Source organism: Anguilla anguilla, chromosome 17 (assembly GCF_013347855.1).
Source record: "Anguilla anguilla isolate fAngAng1 chromosome 17, fAngAng1.pri, whole genome shotgun sequence".
Lineage (NCBI taxonomy): Eukaryota > Metazoa > Chordata > Actinopteri > Anguilliformes > Anguillidae > Anguilla > Anguilla anguilla.
The window spans coordinates 15,565,983-15,586,939 of NC_049217.1; the positions used below are offsets into that span (position 1 = coordinate 15,565,983).

The 20,957-nt window shown below is 44.5% G+C and overlaps 2 protein-coding genes across 6 annotated transcripts; one reads left to right on the forward strand and one right to left on the reverse strand.

Moving 5' to 3' along the window:
- Positions 1–1,265: 1,265 nt before the first annotated feature.
- LOC118216668 lies at positions 1,266–11,361 on the forward strand. Of its 5 annotated transcripts, XR_004763052.1 has the most exons (10): positions 1,274–1,405; positions 1,983–2,027; positions 2,125–2,344; positions 2,525–2,624; positions 3,382–3,434; positions 4,392–4,657; positions 5,466–5,625; positions 5,914–6,261; positions 9,156–9,270; positions 11,235–11,361. XR_004763052.1 is itself a non-coding variant. In XM_035398055.1 (8 exons), the coding sequence occupies exons 3-8, from the start codon at positions 2,152–2,154 to the stop codon at positions 6,072–6,074; spliced, it is 891 nt and encodes a 296-aa protein (XP_035253946.1). In that variant the 5' UTR covers positions 1,272–1,405; positions 1,983–2,027; positions 2,125–2,151; the 3' UTR covers positions 6,075–8,220. The 5 variants fall into 5 exon arrangements, 3 of the variants coding, with proteins under 3 accessions (XP_035253945.1, XP_035253946.1, XP_035253944.1); XR_004763053.1 differs by lacking the exon at positions 9,156–9,270; XM_035398055.1 differs by lacking the exons at positions 9,156–9,270; positions 11,235–11,361 and having other exon boundaries at positions 1,272–1,405; positions 2,125–2,302; positions 5,914–8,220.
- On the reverse strand, positions 9,744–20,472 carry aldh16a1 (aldehyde dehydrogenase 16 family, member A1). Its single transcript, XM_035398052.1, has 17 exons — positions 19,877–20,472; positions 18,991–19,090; positions 18,362–18,488; positions 17,931–18,088; positions 17,262–17,339; positions 16,691–16,878; positions 15,717–15,875; positions 15,288–15,446; positions 14,927–15,083; positions 13,369–13,444; positions 13,032–13,137; positions 12,501–12,640; positions 12,038–12,205; positions 11,744–11,948; positions 11,357–11,542; positions 10,844–10,969; positions 9,744–10,625 (listed from the first exon to the last, which is right to left on the reverse strand). The coding sequence occupies exons 1-17, from the start codon at positions 19,961–19,963 to the stop codon at positions 10,440–10,442; spliced, it is 2,406 nt and encodes an 801-aa protein (XP_035253943.1). The 5' UTR covers positions 19,964–20,472; the 3' UTR covers positions 9,744–10,439.
- Between the last annotated feature and the right edge of the window lie 485 nt (positions 20,473–20,957).

A 20,957-nucleotide genomic window follows, 5' to 3' on the forward strand; every position in this document is an offset into this window, starting at 1 on the left:
GTTAGCAATGGGTGTGGCTGAAATAGCCAAAACCACTAATTAGAAGGGGTGTCCACATATTTTTGGAAATAGTGTATGTCTTGTTGGTTAAAGTCGCACAGTAGGCCTACATACACCTCTTTGGTCCAGCTCTATGGTTCATGTTCTGTGAATACTATGTGTATCTGAACTGTCACATCACTTGCGTGTCTGTATGGTAGTTATTGCAATGCTCATTTCTGTGTGAGCTGTGTTGAGTAGCTGCCTTTGGAAAACTACCACTTAAAAAAACTACCACACTGAACTTGGAGAAAAACACGGCTTGTCCGCTGAATTAAGCCAATAATAATAATTGAACTGACGTTGATCAAATAATTATTAAACACAGAAAAAACACTGAAATGTCAGTTAATCGCTCAGCACTAATAACACAGTACAACCCATCTGGGCAGCAGGTTTCAATAACCAGGCTGTGTTCACTAAGTCAAGGTGTTTCTTTTTGTTTTGTCTTTCATCATTAAAAGTGTAATCTCTGACAGTATAGACCGGGGGGTGTCCAATCTCATCCAAAAAGGGCGAGTGTGCGAGCAGCTTTTTGTCTTAGCGCAACACTAAGACAACTTATTGTACTTACCAATGTTTTCATTGAAAGACCACGATTAGTTAATCACTTGAATCAGGTGCCGTAGTGCTTGGCTAAAGCAAAAACCTGTTTACCGGTTTAGGGCAGTGGGGCCCAATCGTGCGACATGGAGGGCCGAGAATATCCAGATTTTCATTCCAAGCAATAATTTCACCTTCCGATTTCATTTATTAACACACCTTCAACCAGAGAGCAGGGAATTCATTACTGAAATCAACAGGTGAAGTGATTGGTTGGAATCCTCCATAGCACATGACTGGGCACCATTGGTTTAGGGCCCAATATTAATGTTGAAACTGTATCTTCAGATCTGCTTATTTTAGCATTTCCAGTTTATATTTTGTAATGATTCTTTACAAACCACACCCAGGTGAAAAAATAGATGGGTCGTTAAGGTTTTTGCCGTAGCCCGCCATTAACGAAAGAATAGCAAAAAAGACTACTCACAAATATGGACAATTTCAAGAAACAACATTATTTCCCATTGTAAACAATCCTTATATTTTACGAACTTCACTGGTTGGCTGCTACACTACTTTTTTCAGCGAATCGTACGCCCTCAACTCTGATTGGTGTAGCCTCATTACTGCCTACTTTTGGGCCAATCAAAGAGGAGAACGCGCACAATGCGATGAAAAAAACAACTTCTCTTTCGACAGCCTGTCCGGCGATGGGGCTAAATTGCTACTGTTATATTAGCTCCAAGTAGCCTAGCCTATTGATGCAACGGCTAGTTGAATGTAGACGGCAATACTAAGAACAGTCGTTTATTGTTTACTCAAGGTAGGTAGCATAAGTAAACGTTGTTTTGACTAACTTTAGCTAGTTTCCTAAATTAAGCTGGCCTTTATAGAAGATCAACCAGCTTACTGTAGGTCCATGGTTGGCCCACTGTAGGCAAGCCGACATTTGCAAAACTATTACGGAGTAGCCTACGTATAGCTAGCTAACTAAATGCGACATACGGGCTTACATATGGGTGAAAAGATGAACAAAAATGTTAAAAAAGCTAGGTCGGTCTGCTGGTTGTTCAGTCATCGATACGAATATGATCTTAAAGCCAACTTGATTGTAATAGCTATGATAGTAGCTAACACGGGCAGATACATCGGCAAGGTCCTTCTTGCATAGACTACGCGCTAGGTTGCTCAAGGGTTAGCTGACGCTAATTAGATAGCTAGCTAAATGTATACGTCTTCAGTGCTGTAGACTCGTAAATAACGCCGAAGTTTGGCAGCTGCATAGCAAATCTGATACCTTATGCTGTCAGAAATCATTAACACACTTTGAAAGTTGTAACACGGTACCAATTGACACTTGGCAAAATCACCAAACGCCGTATTTTAATGTTGTTAACCAGATGGGGTTTGACCTGCGCTCAGTTAACACTGCAAGTTCGCTGCATGTGAGTTCATCATCGAATATCATAAGAATGTGTGACACTTTATATTTAAAAGCACCGTGCTTTTGGGTCACTGAAACTGCCCCTGCTATATTTCCAGGTCATCAATTAATTTCGTTTGGTGAACATGGATGCCTATGCAGTGGTCATGCTCACTGAAGAGGATGTTATGGCAGTTGTCCCAAAGTCCTGGTGTACTGATCAGGGTTGTTACTGGCCACCCTACGCGTCGAATGCTAGAATTCAGAGAGCAGTACAGTCCCACGAGATGCCGTCAAGTACGTGGTATTTACACAAAGCACGAGTTCTTGCTGTTAAAAGTAAGTTCCTTTTTTCCTGTGTCATCATGTTTGAATGAAAATTAGCACATAATATGGTTTCACTTTTTCAAACGTAGGCTATATTGAAATACAAGTCAGAGTAATTTAATGTCCAGTAATTGCATAAACTGTTGAAGTTCATGAAGTTACAGTCAAGTTTTTTAAAAATTCTTTTGGTAGGTTCCTATGAAAAAGCAACTGCATGGTTACGCCACACTGAAGACGCACCAAATCCTGCTACTGAAGATGGGATAAAGTACAACTTAAAGAGGACGAAGAGGTGTGTGAAATGAAAATGAGAAAAATATGTATTTTTATTGGTGGTTGAAATGTTTATTTATCATGAAAGTACGTCACACAAAGGAATTTAGAAGACACCCCTACCCAGACTTAAAATGGAGGGTAATTCTTTGATGTGGAATAAATGGAGGATTGTTGGCAATCTGTTTGGGAGGAAGGGGTGGAAAATGTAGAACGCTGAAGAAAGACGGCAGGCTAAAAGTTATATTAGCATAAGTTTAGCAGTTTAACACAAAATACCCCACCAAGCTTATTTTGAAGCGTGCTTCTAGTCACCATGCTAACATTTTTATTTATTCATAATGCAAGTACTGAATGATCTCACTTCAAAAATATGGTCTCTTGAGTAACAAGTCTAACCTCACAAGTTTCTAACAAGTTTTAACAGCTTGGCTGTCGACATTGCAGTTTTGTTGCTGGGTTTAAATGGTGATCTGTGAAGGCTAAGTTCCATTCACCCTGTTAAAGAGTGCAGTTATTACATTACAGGCACTTGGCAGACTACATAGCATTTACATTGCATCCATTCATACAGCTGGATATATACTGAAGCAGTGCTGGTTAAGTACCAGTACCCTACCCGGGAATCAAACCTGTGACCTTTAGGTTACAAGACCAGTTCCTTACCCATTACACAATACTGCCGCCCTAACAGTGATGAGTCAGACCAGAAGCAGGCTACTGACAGCTCTGTTTTCGATTCGCTGCACTTAAAACGTGCCCTCGTTTCCTTACAGGTCAGTCTCCGAGTGTCTCCCTAATGCTTCCAATGGGCCAATGGCTGCCACTGGTGAGTTTCATTTACATACGTGTTCCTGTCCATTTCCACAATGGCTGTGTATTAACATGTTTCAGAGTTACTATAGCTACAGCTGAAATGTTCATAAAGACCCTGAGAAATCACTTTTTGCTTTGTTGCATTTAAAGTATTCATTAAGCAACAAAATAAATACTCATATTTCACAAATGTATAAACAAATAAGGCAAATAATAAAATGTGCTTTAGAAGTAAAGTATATAACCTTTGTAACGTAAACACCAGAGCTGGGGATCTGACATAGCGTGTCCATTCTGATTGGGTGTTCATTTGCTTCAAGTTCACTTCTTATTGTCAGCCCACTTAGCAGTCAAAACACGTTCTTTTATGTTTTCTGGTTCTTTACGTTCAGTATCGCTTTTGGAAAACGATTTTGATTATAATAAGTCTAATGTAATGCTACGATTTGCCTATTGAACGTCACCGTTCAGATTTATCCAGCGAGTGACACGGATTTCTAGGGCGCTTTTGGTAATGCCGGGGCTGAGTCTGTAGTGCTTACAGATAGCAGTTGTTCAAATACCATCTGTCAGTCAGGGTCATTCATAAAGTACAGCTGCTGACTTTGGGCACCGGCATTAAAAAAAGATAATACATCAGTTGAAAATCATGAGTGTGTCATAAGTATGTTGTACATGTTGTGAAACGGTTCCAAAATAACTGATGGAAAAATGGATTACGGGCTGCACTTCCATAAAATATTGTTTTGGTGCAAGCAAAAAAAGATACGTAAAAATATTTAACGGAAGTGCGGTCCTCATCTCATTTTTGCTCGTCTATCGCAGGACCGGCACCCGAGTTCACATACTGTTGAGTCCAGCGCGTTTCTTTTCCTTCGTTATAAAATGGCTGACGTAATAATGCCAGACAGTGGTTAAGGAAGGCGAATGTGAGAGAAGTGAGAGATGAGTTTCCTGGGCGTGGCCTCAGATTTCCAGGCGGTGGTGCTGCAGCGGCTGGCGGAGCTGGACGCGGCGGTGGCGGAGCTCCGGGCGCAGGTGGAGTACAACACCCTGCTGCTGCAGAACCTGCAGGGCGGGCAGAACCCCGGGGGCGGCGGCCGCGGGGGCGGCGGCGGGGTCGGGGGGGAGGAGTACGCGCTGCCCGCCGACCTGCCGCTCCCCCTGCAGAGCAAGCAGCAGCTGGGCCAGCTGGAGAAGCGCCTGGCTGAGGACCCGGGCCTGCAGGAGTACCTGGTGTGTGGCCCCCGAATCGCCGCCGTCGGACCGTATCTCACCGTCCCGTTCTAAAGCACGGGGTTCCTGATCCGGGGACCCCCCGGGATCCCCTTGATGCCTCTGAGCTCAGGCTCAGAGGCATCAAGGGGACCCACATTATGAGTTTTACATGGTTATGTTTAAACCATTAAAATTAAAAATATTTTCCCAAATCTGTATATAGTAGTCAAGACCTGAAAGGGAGCCCCTACAGTAACCCACCTGTTGAAATCTCAGGTTCTAAAGCAAACTTTTTTTGGCTTGACAATACATTTGGTTCATTGGTATATTGGCTTTAATATTGCAAGCATAGTTTATGCCACCTAACGTGGGTGAGATTCCAGGTAAAGTGGGTGGGAATCCAGGTAAAGTGGGTGGGATTCCAGGTAAATTTGGTGGGAATCCAGGTAAAGTGGGTGGGATTTCTTGTTCTGTGAAATCATGGTTCTGTCTCTTCTCTACACCCTCAGTGCTGGAATCATGTATTAGGCCAACATTAGGACTGTGTAGCTTTATATACTACGATAAATATCATGCCGTACATTTACTTTGCTTTATGAATCTGTTCAAAAACCTAAAACCATCCCTCAGCATGTTTTTAATCAGCTTTTTTTAAACCTAAACTGTGCTGTAACTGAACATATTCTTGTATAAATTTCATATTTAGCATTGGTTTAGCATATCTAGCGGTGCTAACGGTGGAAAAGGGCCGCGGAGAGCTGGAACGAACCGCAGCCCAGGAGCCGCGATGGCCGCGGTCTTAACCGGCGCGTCCCGCCCGTTTCAGGTGTGTTCCCTGGCCAGCAAGGGGGGCCGAAGTGTCCGAAACGCCGTGCGCGCCATGGTCCCGTGCCTCGTCTCCAACACGGTGGCGCGAGGCCTCAACTGGACCGGCGCCGGCGAGAAGCTGGCCTTTCGGGACCTGATCCTCCGGAAAGTACTCAACCGTACGTCGCGGCCGTTTCGCCCGCCGCTGGGCCGACTGTTCAGCCGTTTCCTAGTCTTCCAGTGTCGCGGGAATAGTCCGGCGGTTTTTTGCGTTATTGATTTTCGACTCTCCCACGATAAGCTGATTGGTTGATTGGTCCTGGTATATATTTGAATAATTCTTTTAAAAAATAATGAGCAGTTACATTAATTCTCATGTCGAAAGTCTTAAGATGTAATTGCATTGCTATGCACATTGCGTTGGGCGATGTGTGTGTGTGTGTCCGAATAACGGGAGTGTTTTGCAGGAGGCGTCCGGAGAAACCTGGCCACCAAGGACGCCACCGACGAAGAAATACAGCGGGAAGTTTCGGTGTTCCTGCGGGGGGCCAGCGACAGGGAGGGGGGCAGGAGGGAACGGATGCTCCGGTCGGTCGCCAGGGAGATGGTTTCATCGCTGCACCAATAGCAGCCCCTCACCCACGAGGCTCATAACATTGTACTGTTCACAGAGGCCGAATAGGGACACTGGGATGCGGGAGGAGCTCAGGACAGTTCACAAGCTGCTACGGCGTCGCACAGGAAGCAGTGCTCTGGTATTCTGGAAGTAGCATTCTGGAACTCAAAAGGGATTTCTTTTCCCAACCTTGACACAGGTGAGCTAATTTTGCTCAAAAAATGAGGAGCCATATTTTTGGAATAATTGATGTCTGCGTTGGTGGTCAAGAAGATATTTTCAGGAAAATGCAGGAAAAAAGTCAATTTTTGGAAAAATTATTGACAATAAGGTCCTGAAAATTGAAACCTACTCCCATGTTACACGGTGCTTTATTTACGATATTTGTTAAGTAAAGTTGACATTTTTGGGGGAAATTTCCTTGCTTGGTTGAAAACTTCATGCCGTCACATTTTCTTAAACAACTGACAAATGAACTTGATAGCTGGCTTGCTAGCTTGTTTTAAACCAAGCTCCTAAGGCCAGTGTCCCTTTTATTGACCACCTGCTACTTGATAATTGTGAATATTTATATGTCAATGTTTCAATGTTTTTTTGGTTGCAATGCATGTCCATTAAGTACTCTGACAGAATACAGTACAGCTTGGATACTGATCTTCATTGGCTTCCATTATATTGTGTCCTGTTGCATACCACCATGATCTTTGATTCTTAGGCTGGGATTCACCCGTAAACATCCGTCCTTAACTTTGACGAGAAAAAAAAAGCAAGAATTATTTTTTGTTCACAAGTGGTTTGGCAAGTGTAGCAATGCGCAGAGCTAATTGGCAAACTGAGTTTGTGTAGAAAATGTGTACCCCTTGCATTTACATGCAAGTCAGGACATGTTGATTGAATGCAGTCCTAAAACTTTCAGGGATGTGTTTTTTTGATAATCACATGGCCACTTCTTACAAATCGTGATTCCGTGTTGATGAAGAAAGTTTGGAGCAAGTGATTCAAGACTCACCCAAACTCATGCACTGTTTTCAACTGTCTTTCATTTGTAGCAATCCCATCTACATGCTTTTTGAACCTTTGAGCATGATGATCTTGATCATTCCAGTATGATGATCTTGAATTTTGTGCAGTGTTTCCCACAGGAAAATTTTATTTATTTATTTTTTTTTTTACTTTTGATGAAAATGAGATCTGTACGGCACTTAGCGTAAAGTTGTACCGACAACGGAGAGAATGAACAGAATGCAAAAGGAATCCAAATGAAAACAATTTCTACACTAATGGTCTCAGTTACAGGCAAACTTTTATGGCATCAGAATTATTTGGAGGATAATATAATCACACACAAATTCTAAACATAAATTATAAGGGCTTTAAAGTCATCGGTGCCCTCATTTCTAAACACAATTATTCTCATTATTCTCTATTTAAATTAACGTAAGTAGGCCTAACCGTTTACCGTGACTGTTACTATTAGTGTATTATGGCAACCTCTCTGTGGTTCAGTTTTCGTCCTCCTCCTCTAGCCTTTTTTAAAAAGTATATTTTTTTTACACTCATATGTGAAAAGTTAACGTATTTTTTTTTAGCAATCCTAACGTTAGCTGGGTAAACGCTAATGCTTGGTAAATGCTAACTTAATCCAAATAATGTTGATAACTTTGCAGTCTTGGTTAGGACAGAGGACATGTTTTTTTGGAAGAAAGATGCATAACAACAGGTACATTTTTACATTACAGCATCCAAATCCAGAAGTGTTGCACAAAAGTGTATTTCATGGTCATGGACAACCACCAGTTTTGAAAAACTATTTCGTTTCCTGGCACAGATACGGTCGCATGACCGTCCTAATTATGTTCGCGTTTAGGCACGGTCCTCTCTGCTCTGCTCTGCATACGGCAGCTTCGAGGGGGAGGGGGGAGGGCCAGCTCACTCGGCAAAACGAGTCTGCTGTATGTCACTTTGACATTCAAAAGAAAAATAATTAAGACAAAAGTATAGTGTCTAGCTTATAGGAATAAGTATTTACCTTCAACATTTTTCATTATTTGTATACAAATTAAAGTATAATAAAGCATGGAATCCAGGAATGTTGGAAAATGTATCACACTATTACAGAAATTTGATATTTTATGTCATTATTAAATTATGATTTATACACAGATAGTACAGTCTTGCTTATATTCTCCAATATGGGGTATTGTAGTCACTTGTTTGATGTTTTTGTTGTCAGTACTGAAAGATAAATTCTTTTGCAATTACTTTTTTCATGCATTTAAAAAAGTTTAAATATTTACTCCAAATTTATACAGAGAAAAAAACTAACATTTAGTTGATGTGAATTAGGCATTTAGCAGACGCTCTTATCCAGAGCGACTTACAGAACTCTTACATAGCATTTACATTGCATCCAGCTGGATATACACTGAAGCAATGCAGGTTAAGCACCTTGCTCAAGGGTACAATGGCAGTGTCCTACCCAGGAATCAAACCTGTGACCTTTAGGTTACAGGACCAGTTCCTTAACCATTATACTACACTCCTACCATTTAGTAGTCTGTTGCTAATGCTTGGCTACCCTGCACCCTATTTTGAAATCGTCACCCACACAAATTACTCGTGTATTATAAGTAAAGCATTTATTTGAAATGATTCCTCTTGAACAAATGAGTACTTGGTGTATTGTGGATCAGTCAGACTCTCATTACCTTGAATCCCATCACTGACAGGTCAGTTTCACAGGCAATGATGGGGAAACGCCATTAACGGCACGGCCAGCTATTTTATGGAATAATTTAACGTATTTTAAGACCTTCGATTCTGTTTAAAGACCCGTTTTTTAAAAACTTTATCAATTTTTTGTGTATTACATTTCTGTTCAATGTTTATTGTTTTCATTTTGTTCCATTTATTCTATGTATATGTTTATGGAGTGTGCTCTACAATTATCATTATTATTATTATTATTATTATTACTGTGTGGTGGGGCTCACAGTGACTGCACCAGAGTCCTTTAATCTTCAGGTGTCCTCAGCTGGTTTTAGTGCCGCTTTAATGATGCATTTCATTTGCCCTGCACTTCCTGTCTTCCAGACGACTGCTAATCTGTGTGCACCTGTCACAGCTGTGCTTGGCTTCCGGGGCTGTGCTCCACTGTCCTGATGCTAATGACTCAGGCAGGGAACACAAGCCTGCGGTGTAGAATGAGGTTAGAGAAAGAGAGAGGCGCACAGTCCTCTGGCCTAACTGTGCTTTTATCCCACCCTGGTGAAGACTGGTCGCGTCGACACAACCGTTACATAAACATCTGCGACTTTCTTTTGTACTGCTACTATTAATAACAAACAACCAAGGGGCGGTTCCAATTTAGGATTTCATGCTAATTTCAGCAGTTTATTATTAGCTATTAACATTTTCTTTTGATGCATTTGTTTAACCATCAGCTACAGCAGCAGGATGAGTGTGTATCCTGGGTGGAAATACTTTACGGTGGTCCAGGACAGGACTGCAGCACTGCTGGTGTGTAGACTGAAGTTTAGAAAACCGAGCCAGGGTGACTGCTTTAACTAGCCTGGGACTTACCCCAACGTACAGCTACCGGCTGTTCAAGGTGGGGGGGTGTGCACCCCTGCGTCAGCACCCACAGGGCCCCAGCCCCAGAAAAGCACAGACAAGCCTCAGTCAACTCATGCTTACTTTATTACTGGAACAAGGCTATCCTCAGTCAGGACAGTGTGCAAAGAAAACATGGCAAAATGTGAAGATGCTCAACACATCATTGCTATATTGTCACAGCAATGCCTTTGTTAGTAATGATAAAAATACAGTGATGAACAGCTTTAATGTTAATAGTCACATGATTTCTATATTTTATGTACGGTGTCCACACTAAATTTTCTTTATTTTGAACAGACCAATTTCTAATATATTAGTAAATTTCTCCCTCTTTATTACATAAATGTAACACATTCGATAAGGAGGGAAATAATATTGTGTGTGTGTATGACAGAGGTAGTTATCCAATCTCTCAAGCCATTGGAATGGCTCTAATGATCAGACGTTTATCGCCACAGAAACTGATGTAGCAGACAAACTGCAGTACTGTTTGGACACAAAGTTAGTGTCCCAGTCAGAATCCCTTTCCTTATCAAATGTGACCTTCAAATAGCAGAAAGACGCTTCTAAACTACTCTACTCTTTTTAATTGCCTTGTAAAACCTTAATTTTGGAATGATCATGTACCGTGATGTAAGATTATTTAAACTACGGTGCATTTCTAAGGCTGTTTGAGGGAATAATATGAACCGTGTTCTTTCGGTCACACTTCCTGTGTCCCCGCCCCTGCCTGCTGTCACTCGACATGGCCACGCCCCCTCCCTAGGCAGTGGGGATCCACACACTCTTCCAGTGAGTGGCCTGCCTCCACATCTCCTCCATGAGAGAGGGATGAGAACAAGCCCAGTCCTGTCCTCCGTCCTTCCCTCTCTCATCCCCCACTTCCTCTGGGTGAAGCCACAGGCTCTTCAGGGGGCTACAGCATGTGTACTGCAGGTACTGGCAGCCCTGAGAGAGAGAGAGAGAGAGACAGTGGGAGAGAGAGACAGAGAGAGTGAGGGAGAGAGACAGAGAGAGATAGTGGAGGAGAGCGAGGGCAGGAAAGAGAGAGAGAGTGGGGAGAGAGAGAGAGAGAGAATGAGGGAGAGAGAGAGAGAGAGAATCAGGACAATGTTACACGGCAGAGCCAGTAACTCTATATGCCAAGGCAGGAAAATGGAGCTCACCTCTTTACTGCCCCAGTACCAAATGGCTTGTATGACACTGTGATTGGCCAGTGCCCGGGTCAGCTGGTCTCTGCCACCTGTTATGATGCTGACCACGCCCTCCGGAATAGCAGAGGACTGTAGGACCTAGAAGCAGCGAGAGAGGTTGCCATTTTGTGTAACTACACTGGCGTAGATGACGCAGTGAATTCAGAGAAACAATTTGAGGGGGGAAAAAAAAAGCGCTTTTATAAATTATGGTGCTTTTCACATTCCTAAAATGCTACCTGTACATTTCATCATTTACCTGAGGAATGTATTTGTATTTGTTTATGTAACACATGATTTGATGGTGAACCTTTCTTTTTTGCAAACCCAATTTAGTTGCCCTTCTTTGTGCTTTTTCCTATAGAGTTTCTACATCTTGCGGTGTTTTGAAGACAGACCGCCAAATGGATGATCACAGATGCACACGGGTGGACTCACACACGTCCAGACTACAGGCAGGCGCAGGTGACGGTAATTAACACACACCTGGATAAACTCTAGGGCAGGAAGTGGGTACTTCTCACTGGGTATCATGACCACGGCGTTACCGGCTGCCAGGGTGGCCCCGAGCAAAGAAACCAAAGAGAGGAGGGGACTCCTGTCTGGGAGGACCACGCCCATCACTCCCATTGGCTCTGGGAAAGAGAGGGCGGAGCCAGACTGGGGGAGAGACTGGAAAGAGAGAGATGGCAAGAGGGTCACTTATGATCCATTTCGAATGTAGCTCACATTGCCTACAACTACAATGCGGAAAGTTAATCACAGCAGTTAAACGTTGCTCTTGTGCAGTGATTATAATCATACGGAAAGGAAATAAATGGCAAGTGCTGCAATAAACCATGGAAATAACATCACACTAAGAAGACTTCTGACCTGCACTCCTCCCCCTTCTTTGTCACAGTGGGCTGCCCAGTCGCAGAGCCGAGAAATGCTGAGATCCACCTCCATTTCCGCCTCCTCCAGTAGAATGCCGGTTTGAGCCTGGAGTGACAGGGCCAGGTCCCGCCTCTTCAGCTCCAAGCTCTCGGCGAGGGAATAGAGCGACTGGGCTCGGGAGACAGCGCTTCTCTTCTTCCAGCTGCAAAGCAGGAAGAGAGATCCTTCATTTTCCTGCTGTAGAGAGAATGTAGTCGCTGTCCACGCCGTAAACCACACCGAGCGAGTTACCCCGGCTGAGATTTTGCGGCCGCCTCCACTGCGTTGCGTACGTCCTTCCGCCCCCCGTCAGGGCAGTACGCGATCACGCCGCCACCTGGTGCCAGGACTGCGACACTGCGGCCAGAGTCCGCCTTGCACGGCCGGCCTCCCACGAAGTGGAGATAGGAGCGCGGGTCGCTGAGAGGGGAAAGGGTTAACGCCGTGAACACACTCGCATCGTACTCATCAAAACTCAAAGACACGGACCAATGGCAGAGTCAGCTTGAATCGCGTCCTCCAACTGAAGCCCCGCCCCCAACAAAAGATCACGACTTTTCAGCAGAACCACCCGATTGTTAGCAAAATGCATCCTTTTAAGTTGGCAGGTCTCAAATCAGTGTCACAAGCCTTAAACACAATCCTATATAACCCGCGATAACAATTTAATGTTCCTCCAGTTATAATCCCAGCAAATGTGAAAATATGAAGTTACTGAGCGAGGTCCGCAGGTTCGGGTGCGCCCGGTAGTGCGGGTTGGGTCCCGTCGGTCCCGAATTTGGCATAGTTGACAGGCACAGGAGAGGAGCGAGACAGGGAAGGAGAGAGAGCCGGACGGAGGAACTGAAACAGACCCTGAGAGAGATAGAGAGATAGAGAGAGGTTAGCATCTGCAGGCTAACGGCACAGGACAACAGCATCGCAATTTTTAACCTGAGACACAGGCCAAGATGCTGGAGTCAGTCAGCAATGACTGTGCTCAAAGGTGCCAATACATACCCCCTCCACCCTCCCAAAATCTCCCCCTTAATCCACCCTACCCCCTCCACCCTTCCCAAAGAACCCCCTTAATCCCCCCCCCAATCCATCTCTTTGGTACCTTCAAGCCTGACCTTGTCTCGCATTAATTCCTCTCCTTTCCACAAGCCGCAGATATCATTCCTAAAATTCAGTCCCACACATAAGGCGAGCGTTGCATTCTGGGGGACTGAGTCAGGAGAGGCAGCAGGCAGAGATGGACTCTTACCGCCGGTCCTCCGTTGGCGCAGTTCCCGCTCTCCTTCGTGCCGGAGAGACACAGGGACGGGTCGAAGACGGAGTGTGAGTTCACCCACACCGTGCCGACGGACAGACTGCAGGGGAGAGAGAGAGAGGAGGAGGGGAGGGTGAGAGAGAGAGGGTCATTTGCAGACATTCGGACTTACAGACAGACAGATGTAGACAGACAGACATGTGTACAGACACACAGTCGGATGTAGACAGGTGTACAGACACACAGTCGGATGTAGACAGGTGTACAGACACACAGACGATGGAGACAGATGGGTGTACAGACACACAGAGACGTGCTGCGGAGCCGTTACCTCTTGGCGCACTCAAGGCTCAGGGTCAGGTCCTCGGTCCAGATGGAGGCGGCCTGCCCGTGTGGGCTATGATTGGCTGAAAAGGAGCACAAGCAGCCAGCGGTCACTCCCTCTGCAGTCAGGGCCCCGGGGCCAGCTGATTACCCCCAGGGCCAGCTCATGGGCCCCAGGGCCCCAGCGCCAGGTCATTACACTCAGATTAACTCTCAGGCCTAATTCATTCATTTTATCAGAGGAGCATCTATGAGCCCCTAAATCACTCATATAACGTGAAATAGCAGACATTTTGGTGCTCTGTCAATCCTCTAAAATGTAGATTTACTCCCCTCCAAATTAGTTAATAAATAATCAGTCACTCAGACAAAATTATCATTAGGTTTAGAATTTGCGCCGGTCACATACAATAACATACACCATAAAGAGAAACACCATAAAGAGAAACACAAACACATAAAGCAATGTCATGCACGCACATGCCGCAAAAATGATATTAAATATGATGCTACCCAATAAAGACTGTACCTAATAGGGCTAATGGTTAGAGTGCTAATACACCGTACAACAGGCTCATAGTGTTAGCCCAGTGAGCATTCATAAACTGAACAGATTTCACTGTGCTTACGAGCTGCTCCAGCTCTGAGATCTGAGGTTCCTGTCGGAGGGAAGGCCTGTGCAAAGGGATTTATTTGCATTGTTTTTTTTTTTTTAAACCGATGTTTTGTCTACACTCTATAATATTTACCAACTAGATCCAACGAAGGTGTATAATGCCACTGCAAGTTTTTAATGAAAGTGATGCTGAGGTTATTTCAGTGGAGCGATGGCTATTTCAGTAGAGCATTGATTGTTTCAGGAGAACGTTGGTTATTTCATTAATGTTAGTTATTTCAGTAGAGTGTGGACTATTTCACTATAGTGTTGGTTATTTTAAAACAGTGGTTATTTCAGTAGAGCATGGGTTATGTCAGTCGAGTGTGGGTTATTTCCTTAGTGTGGGTTGTTTCAGTACAGTGTTGGTTATTTCAGTAAAGCTTGGGTTATTTCAGTAGCGTGGGTTATTTCACTTGAGCGTGGGTTATTTCCTTAGAGTGTGGGTTTTTTCAGTACATCGTTGGTTATTTCAATACAGTGTTGATTATTTCCGTAGAACAGTGTTATTTCAGAAGAGTGGTGGTTATTTCTATAGAGCATGGGTTATTTCCGTACAGTGCTGGATATTTCAGTAGAGCATGGGTTATTTCATTAGTGTAGGTTATTTTAGTACAATGTTGGTTATTTCAGGACAATCGTGATTATTTCAGTACAGCGTGGGTTATTTCATTAGTGTAGGTTATTTTAGTACAGTGTTGGTTATTTCAGTAGAGTGCTGTTTATTTCAGTAGAACGGTGTTATTTCAGTAGCATGGGTTATTTTACTTGAGCGCGAATTATTTCCGTAGTGTGTAGGTTATTTCAGGACAGTGTTGGTTATTTCAGTAGTGCATGCGTTATTTCAGTAGAGTGCTGTTTATTTCAGAGGAGTGGTGGTTATTTCAGTATTTCAGAAGGCTGAAGTTACCGATGGTGATCCCCTCTGTAGCGGTTCTGAAGGAGAGGGTGGGTAATAGAGGGCCAGCAGGGGGCGACACCACACAGGGGCATGAGGGGGCAACCCCCCACAGCACGGTGGGGGGGTACAGGGAGAGGGAGGAGGGCGGGGGGCAAGGCTGGATCACCTGAGACAGCGAGAGAGAGAGAGAGAGAGAGAAGATGAACTGAACATCAAAACTACACACATCTCCTTCATAATTGTCACACACACAAGTCACTATTAATATTACTTACATGCTAAGCTTAATATGGACAACAGTACAAAAATTTAATTCTATTTTATGCACTACTTATTCTTATTTGTATATTACTAAATCTGTTTGACTTACAGTTGCCCCCTGCTGTTGAGCCTCCTGTACTGCAGCATCCACAATAGGTCTATCAGATTCAGCCAAGAGAGGAAGACACTTCATTCCTGCCATTCGAACCTTCAGCCGCGCTACGACACCGTCCCAAACTGACTCCTGGACGCACAGTATCCACTGCCACTGAGAGCAAAAGAAAGTGCCCAAGACTGAGAGTGCTGGCCAGCAAACATACACTTATTAAGCAACACTTCTACCTTGTGGCCATGCTTGGAACTGTACGTCATAAAAACACATCATGGAACGTTGAAATTATCCAGACATGGCTCCACCATGCTACACAACACAAGGCACTCCAGGGGAGACAGTAAAGATAATTGAGTAATTGCAACTTTAACTCACGTTTGCAGAGGATAATAAAACAATTCAGTGACCTGAAGGAAAAGAACTTACATCTTTTTTCTTTCTAAAGGCTGCCTCTATCACACCATCCACAGCGCTGTCGATATCAGCAGAATCAAAGATGATGAAAGGGCAGATGGCACTGGTGGACAGAGAGAGAGAAAGAGGGACACCCAACCCTGCAGTCTCCCTGCTCAGAATCTCACCATCCTGAGAGAGAGAGAGAGATAGGGATTAGGTGACATGAGGTTGCTATTATAATATTATTGTAATAATTGCATGAGTAACAGTTTTGTTTGTACTGATGATCCACCTCTCATTATCAGAGACAGTGATTACACAGATACACACAGAACTGAGCAGTACATGCAAGCTATCAGTAAATGAATGGATAAAGTTTCTCATTTAGGGACAAAGCCATGGTCTCCTGTTTCTGTGTCTCCTGGTACTGGTCCGGCCCAAAAGAGTTGCTCTCAATCGCTCACCAGCTGACGAGGCTCAATCAGCTTATCGAGATCACTGGCCAAGCCAATCAGAGCTCAGTCAGTTTCAAGAGATCTCCAGCCAAGCCAATCAGAGCTCAGTTAGCTTAATGAGACCACCAGCCAAGCCAAATAGGAGCTCAGTTAGCTAAATGAGATCTCCAGCCAAGCCAATCAGAGCTCAATTAGCTTAATGAGACATCCAACCAAGCCAAACAAAGCTCAGTTAGCTTAATGACACATCCAGCCAAGCCAACCAGAGCTCAGTTAGCTTAATAAGATCTCTAGCCGAGCCAATCAGAGCTCAATCAGCTTAATGAGATCTCCAGCCAAGCCAATCAGAGCTCAGTCAGCTTAAAATCTCCAGCCAAGCCAAATAGGAGCTCAGTTAGCTAAATGAGATCTCCAGCCAAGCCAATCAGAGCTCAGTCAGCTTAATGAGACCACCAGCCAAGCCAACCAGAGCTCAGTCAGCTAAATGAGATCTCCAGCCAAGCCAATAGTGCTCAGTTAGCTGAACGGGCGGTGGAATCAGTAGCGCACCTGTTTATTTCCGGTGTAAGTGACACAGCTGACGTTGGGGTCCCGGGCCACCCTAACCCCGAGGCTCAGGTCTTTGCCTGTGAGGACGTTCAGGACCCCGACAGGAAGTCCCGCCTCCCTCAGAATGCTGGCAGTCAACAGCGCAGGAAGGGCGGTTCCAGAGCCAGCTGCTACGATGACCGCATTTCCTTGGAAACAGAGTGGCAACATCATTTCAAAGTGAAATGTAACAAACTGTTTTTTAGATATGTAATTGGCGACTGACCAGGTTTCTGTGTCTTTTACACATTAAAGCCAAATCAGGGGTGCCTAATCTTATCCAGAAAGGGCCGGCGTGGGATTTAACTATTTAACCAAACACGGTCTTCAATCAAGACCTTGAGAAGTACAAATCAGGTGTCTTTTCTGACATTTCCTTATAGGGACAAGTCTTGTGAACAAATTATTACATAAACATAAACCTGTTTAGTAATGTAAAAAAACTGAGGATAGTGGGGAAAAAAACATCAACATCACCTGGTGCAGCTCTCTAAGGGTTAACTGGCTATCATCCCTTTCCATCCATACTCACCCACTGCTAATGCTGGCAGGACTTTCAGCAAGAGGGCATACAGGGAGCAGTCATCTGAAACAGCCACAGCCACCACACCTGGGAGAACCAGAAAACACACATACACAAAGAGCACAGTCACATGACCATAAACACAGCCAATAAGCATGCACTATTTCAGCAATGTGCCCAGAATGAAATATTGTCCAATATTTCAGTGAAACGTGGACAGTGGGCATCTTTAAGACTAATGAACCTTTTTCTTTGATGCACTGCTTCAGAACAACTGGCAGTGCAATAACGGTATCAAACACACAGGTCATCAGAGATTAGTGACATTAGTGACTATGATTCTGGAGGAGAGAGAATCAGAGACTGGCACTACAGGTACTGACTGATTCTGGAGGAGAGAGAATCAGAGACTGGCACTACAGGGACTGACTGATTCTGGAGGAGAGAGAATCAGAGACTGGCACTACAGGGACTGACTGATTCTGGAGGAGGGAGAATCAGAGACTGGCACTACAGGGACTGACTGATTCTGGAGGAGAGAGAATCAGAGACTGGCACTACAGGGACTGACTGATTCTGGAGGAGAGAGAATCAGAGACTGGCACTACAGGGACTGACTGATTCTGGAGGAGGGAGATAGGGGAGGAGAGAGCGGGAAAGAGGCAGAACGGTCGGCACCTCGGGGGGTCCAGTCGGGAACGAGGGCGTCCTTGAGCTGGGCCCAGCCGGAGTAGTACTGGGCCAGTCGCACCAGAGCGGACACAGAGCTGGGGGCCTGGGCTAACTCACACAGCTCAGTCAGGCACTGCCCGTGTCTCTGCAGGCTGCTAACAAACCTGAGGGAGAGAGAGACAGGGGCTGCTAACAGCAACACTGTGTGTGTGTGTGTGTGCGCGCGAGTGTGCGTGTTTGTGTGCGGTGTGTGTGCGTCTGCATGTGTGTGTGTGTGTGTGTGTGTGTGTCTGCGTGTGCGTGCGTGCTTTTGTGTGCACGCGCATACGGGTGTGTGTGTGTACAGTGTGTGTGTGTGCGTTTGGGGTATAGGTGAAATTAAGATGACCCTTACATGCACTCATCTCAAAATGTACATAATTCAGCAGCCTGCTTACCTGTGGAAGACTCTGGCTCGCTGGTGGCAGCTGAGCTCGTTCCACACCTTGAACCCGCCGACCGAGGAAGAGGCGGCGAGGGAGACGTCTTCCTCCGCCGCGCACACAGCGGTCCACAGCCTCTGGCCTTCAGAGAGACGAGCGACAGGCGGCTCAGAGTGGCCAACATCACGCGGAACTCAAATGCGACCTATCAGTGGTGGATTATACGCGACTTTACAGCCACAGCAGGTTGTGGTCCGCAGTTGTACTGACATTATGGAAGCTGTCTCCAGCCAGTGTGGCTCATATTCAGACCAGCAGGGGGTGCTATGAAGTAATATGTCTAGCAGGACAAGGCTCCAGACTAAACTCATAAACTGGCTTTGGAACTCACATTCCAATGGGCATATATAGATACCATTTATGTGATACTGTAGGCATTGAATGCAAAGAGATTTGCATAGTTAATATTAATCACAGCAACACACATTTAAAGGTACAGTGTCCTCAGTAAATGATACATTTGTGAGATGTAACAAACTCAGATGCTAACTCTGAAAATCAAATACATATGGAGACAGTTACAGGACTGGGAACATTTTTAAACCATGCACTGCACTGATTTTAAAAAAATAATAAAAAATTACCTGAAGCATCATTTACAGTGCTGGTCTGCCTGTCGGACGGGCAGACAAACGTCCCATCCAAAAACAGACCGAGTGAACGAGAGTGACTCTCCAACCAGGACTGAAAGAGAGCGGTTCAAACGACGATTAATTACACGCAGATAACGCTGGGAAAAATAGGCTGCATGCAGAAAGTGCGGGTATTACGTAAAGGTTCAGACTTCAGGTATCATTCCGACACCACCCCCCTCCCTTCGGTTTTAACTTCCTGTTGGGAGACGTTTCCTCCCACCTGTAGAAGGCGTGGCCATAATTCGGCAGCTGATTGGCTGCAGGGGGTTTCTCCACCCCATGATAATCAATCAGTAACAAAAAAGGACAAACGCCTCCCGTCCTGGTCAATAAATCTCTAAATGAAATTTTGACTGGGATGAGGAATGAGGTCTTTACATTTGATATGCGCCAGTTTGCACTGACATTTATGAAGGCAACAAAGATAAGTCTACATTCTGCCACACTGTCAGTACGATTAGCCAGCCACACAGACTGTTTTGTACTGTACTTAGCTGGCATGTCTCTGTCACATGTTTGTCTTGTGGGTTACAGTAACGAATATCACATGGCAACTCTTCGACACGTACAAAGCAACAACTTGACATACAATAAGAATTATGAACATGTGCTGCGAGAGGGGAAATGTCCATCAAACCGGACAGTTGAGACGAAATTTAGAATGCATCTAAAATGTGAAACTAACAGTTACTGTCAGTAACAATTTTCTGTTCTGCTAATTATCTAGCCAGGCAGGTTTAAGTCAGAGAATATGGCTAGCTATTTATTCTTCCAGAAGAGTCGCAGAGCTGAACAGAATGACAGGCTACAGAAAAGTGCTTAGTTACATATTTACCTGTGCAGTCGCTGTGCTGGAACTAGCTGGTCCGTACTCCATCGACTGAAAAATATCATGCACCGTCTTATTGGTGCTACCTGCCATACTAGTTTGTGAAATTGGCAGAAATGTAGCTATCTAGACGACAGCTGCGCGACAGAAAGTTACCTGATACCAGTCTAGGTATGTTAATTACGTTATATGGTATGATGGATTTATTTAGCTCAGTAAAGTTTATCACTATATTAGCTTGCCAGTTAAGGATCTGTACCCACTGACTGTTGATAATCGAATCTAGATAACGTCTTTAAAACTCCAGGAGAGCATAAATAGCTGGCACTCGCCAGATTTTTTTTTTCTGAATTATGAAATAAGTCTTCCTGGCTTTCAAACAGCTATAGCTATATAACGTCGCGCTAACAAGCTATGAGTTATCGATTTATTTGTATCACCGAATAACTACACAAGCGTCAGCTAACCAGTTTTGCTATTTAAATAAAGTTACCGTGCAAGCTTACAAGCTTGCTAGCCTGCTGTAACGGCGTGCAGAAAAAGAAACTGCCTTCACGCTTCAGCTCAACAACTGCACATGCTCCCTCCCACCCCAATGAAACTCAAAGTTTTCTCAGACGGAACCAATATTTTAGCCAGTTAAACCGTATAAAACGTGTGGGAGTATAGGATTTGTTTCTACAGGGACAAATTAAAAGAGGTACACAGTGAAAAGTCCCGGCCAATGAACATCTGTATTGATTAGCTGATGCTTTGCTTTGGCCAATCATAATCATTTAATTCTGACCCTGCCCCCAGAGCTGTTTAGCTCTCAGATACCGCAGCGGCGGAGAATGATCTTCTGCACTCTGCGAGTCTGCGATCGACTTGGCCTTAGTAAGAGTTCCAAGTGAAACAGTAGCAGCAAGGCTATGTAAAATTGTTTTTAGTTACATTGTCTTTCACTTGCGCAATGCTGTGTGTTGTCTTAGCCGAGCTGATAATACCGCGAGGTTAAAGTAGATACTTTGTGCATGATTGTGTGTTCTGGAGCATCCACGATTTTCCATTTTACACTGTTGTCTTCCAGCAATTTAATTAGGGGCCC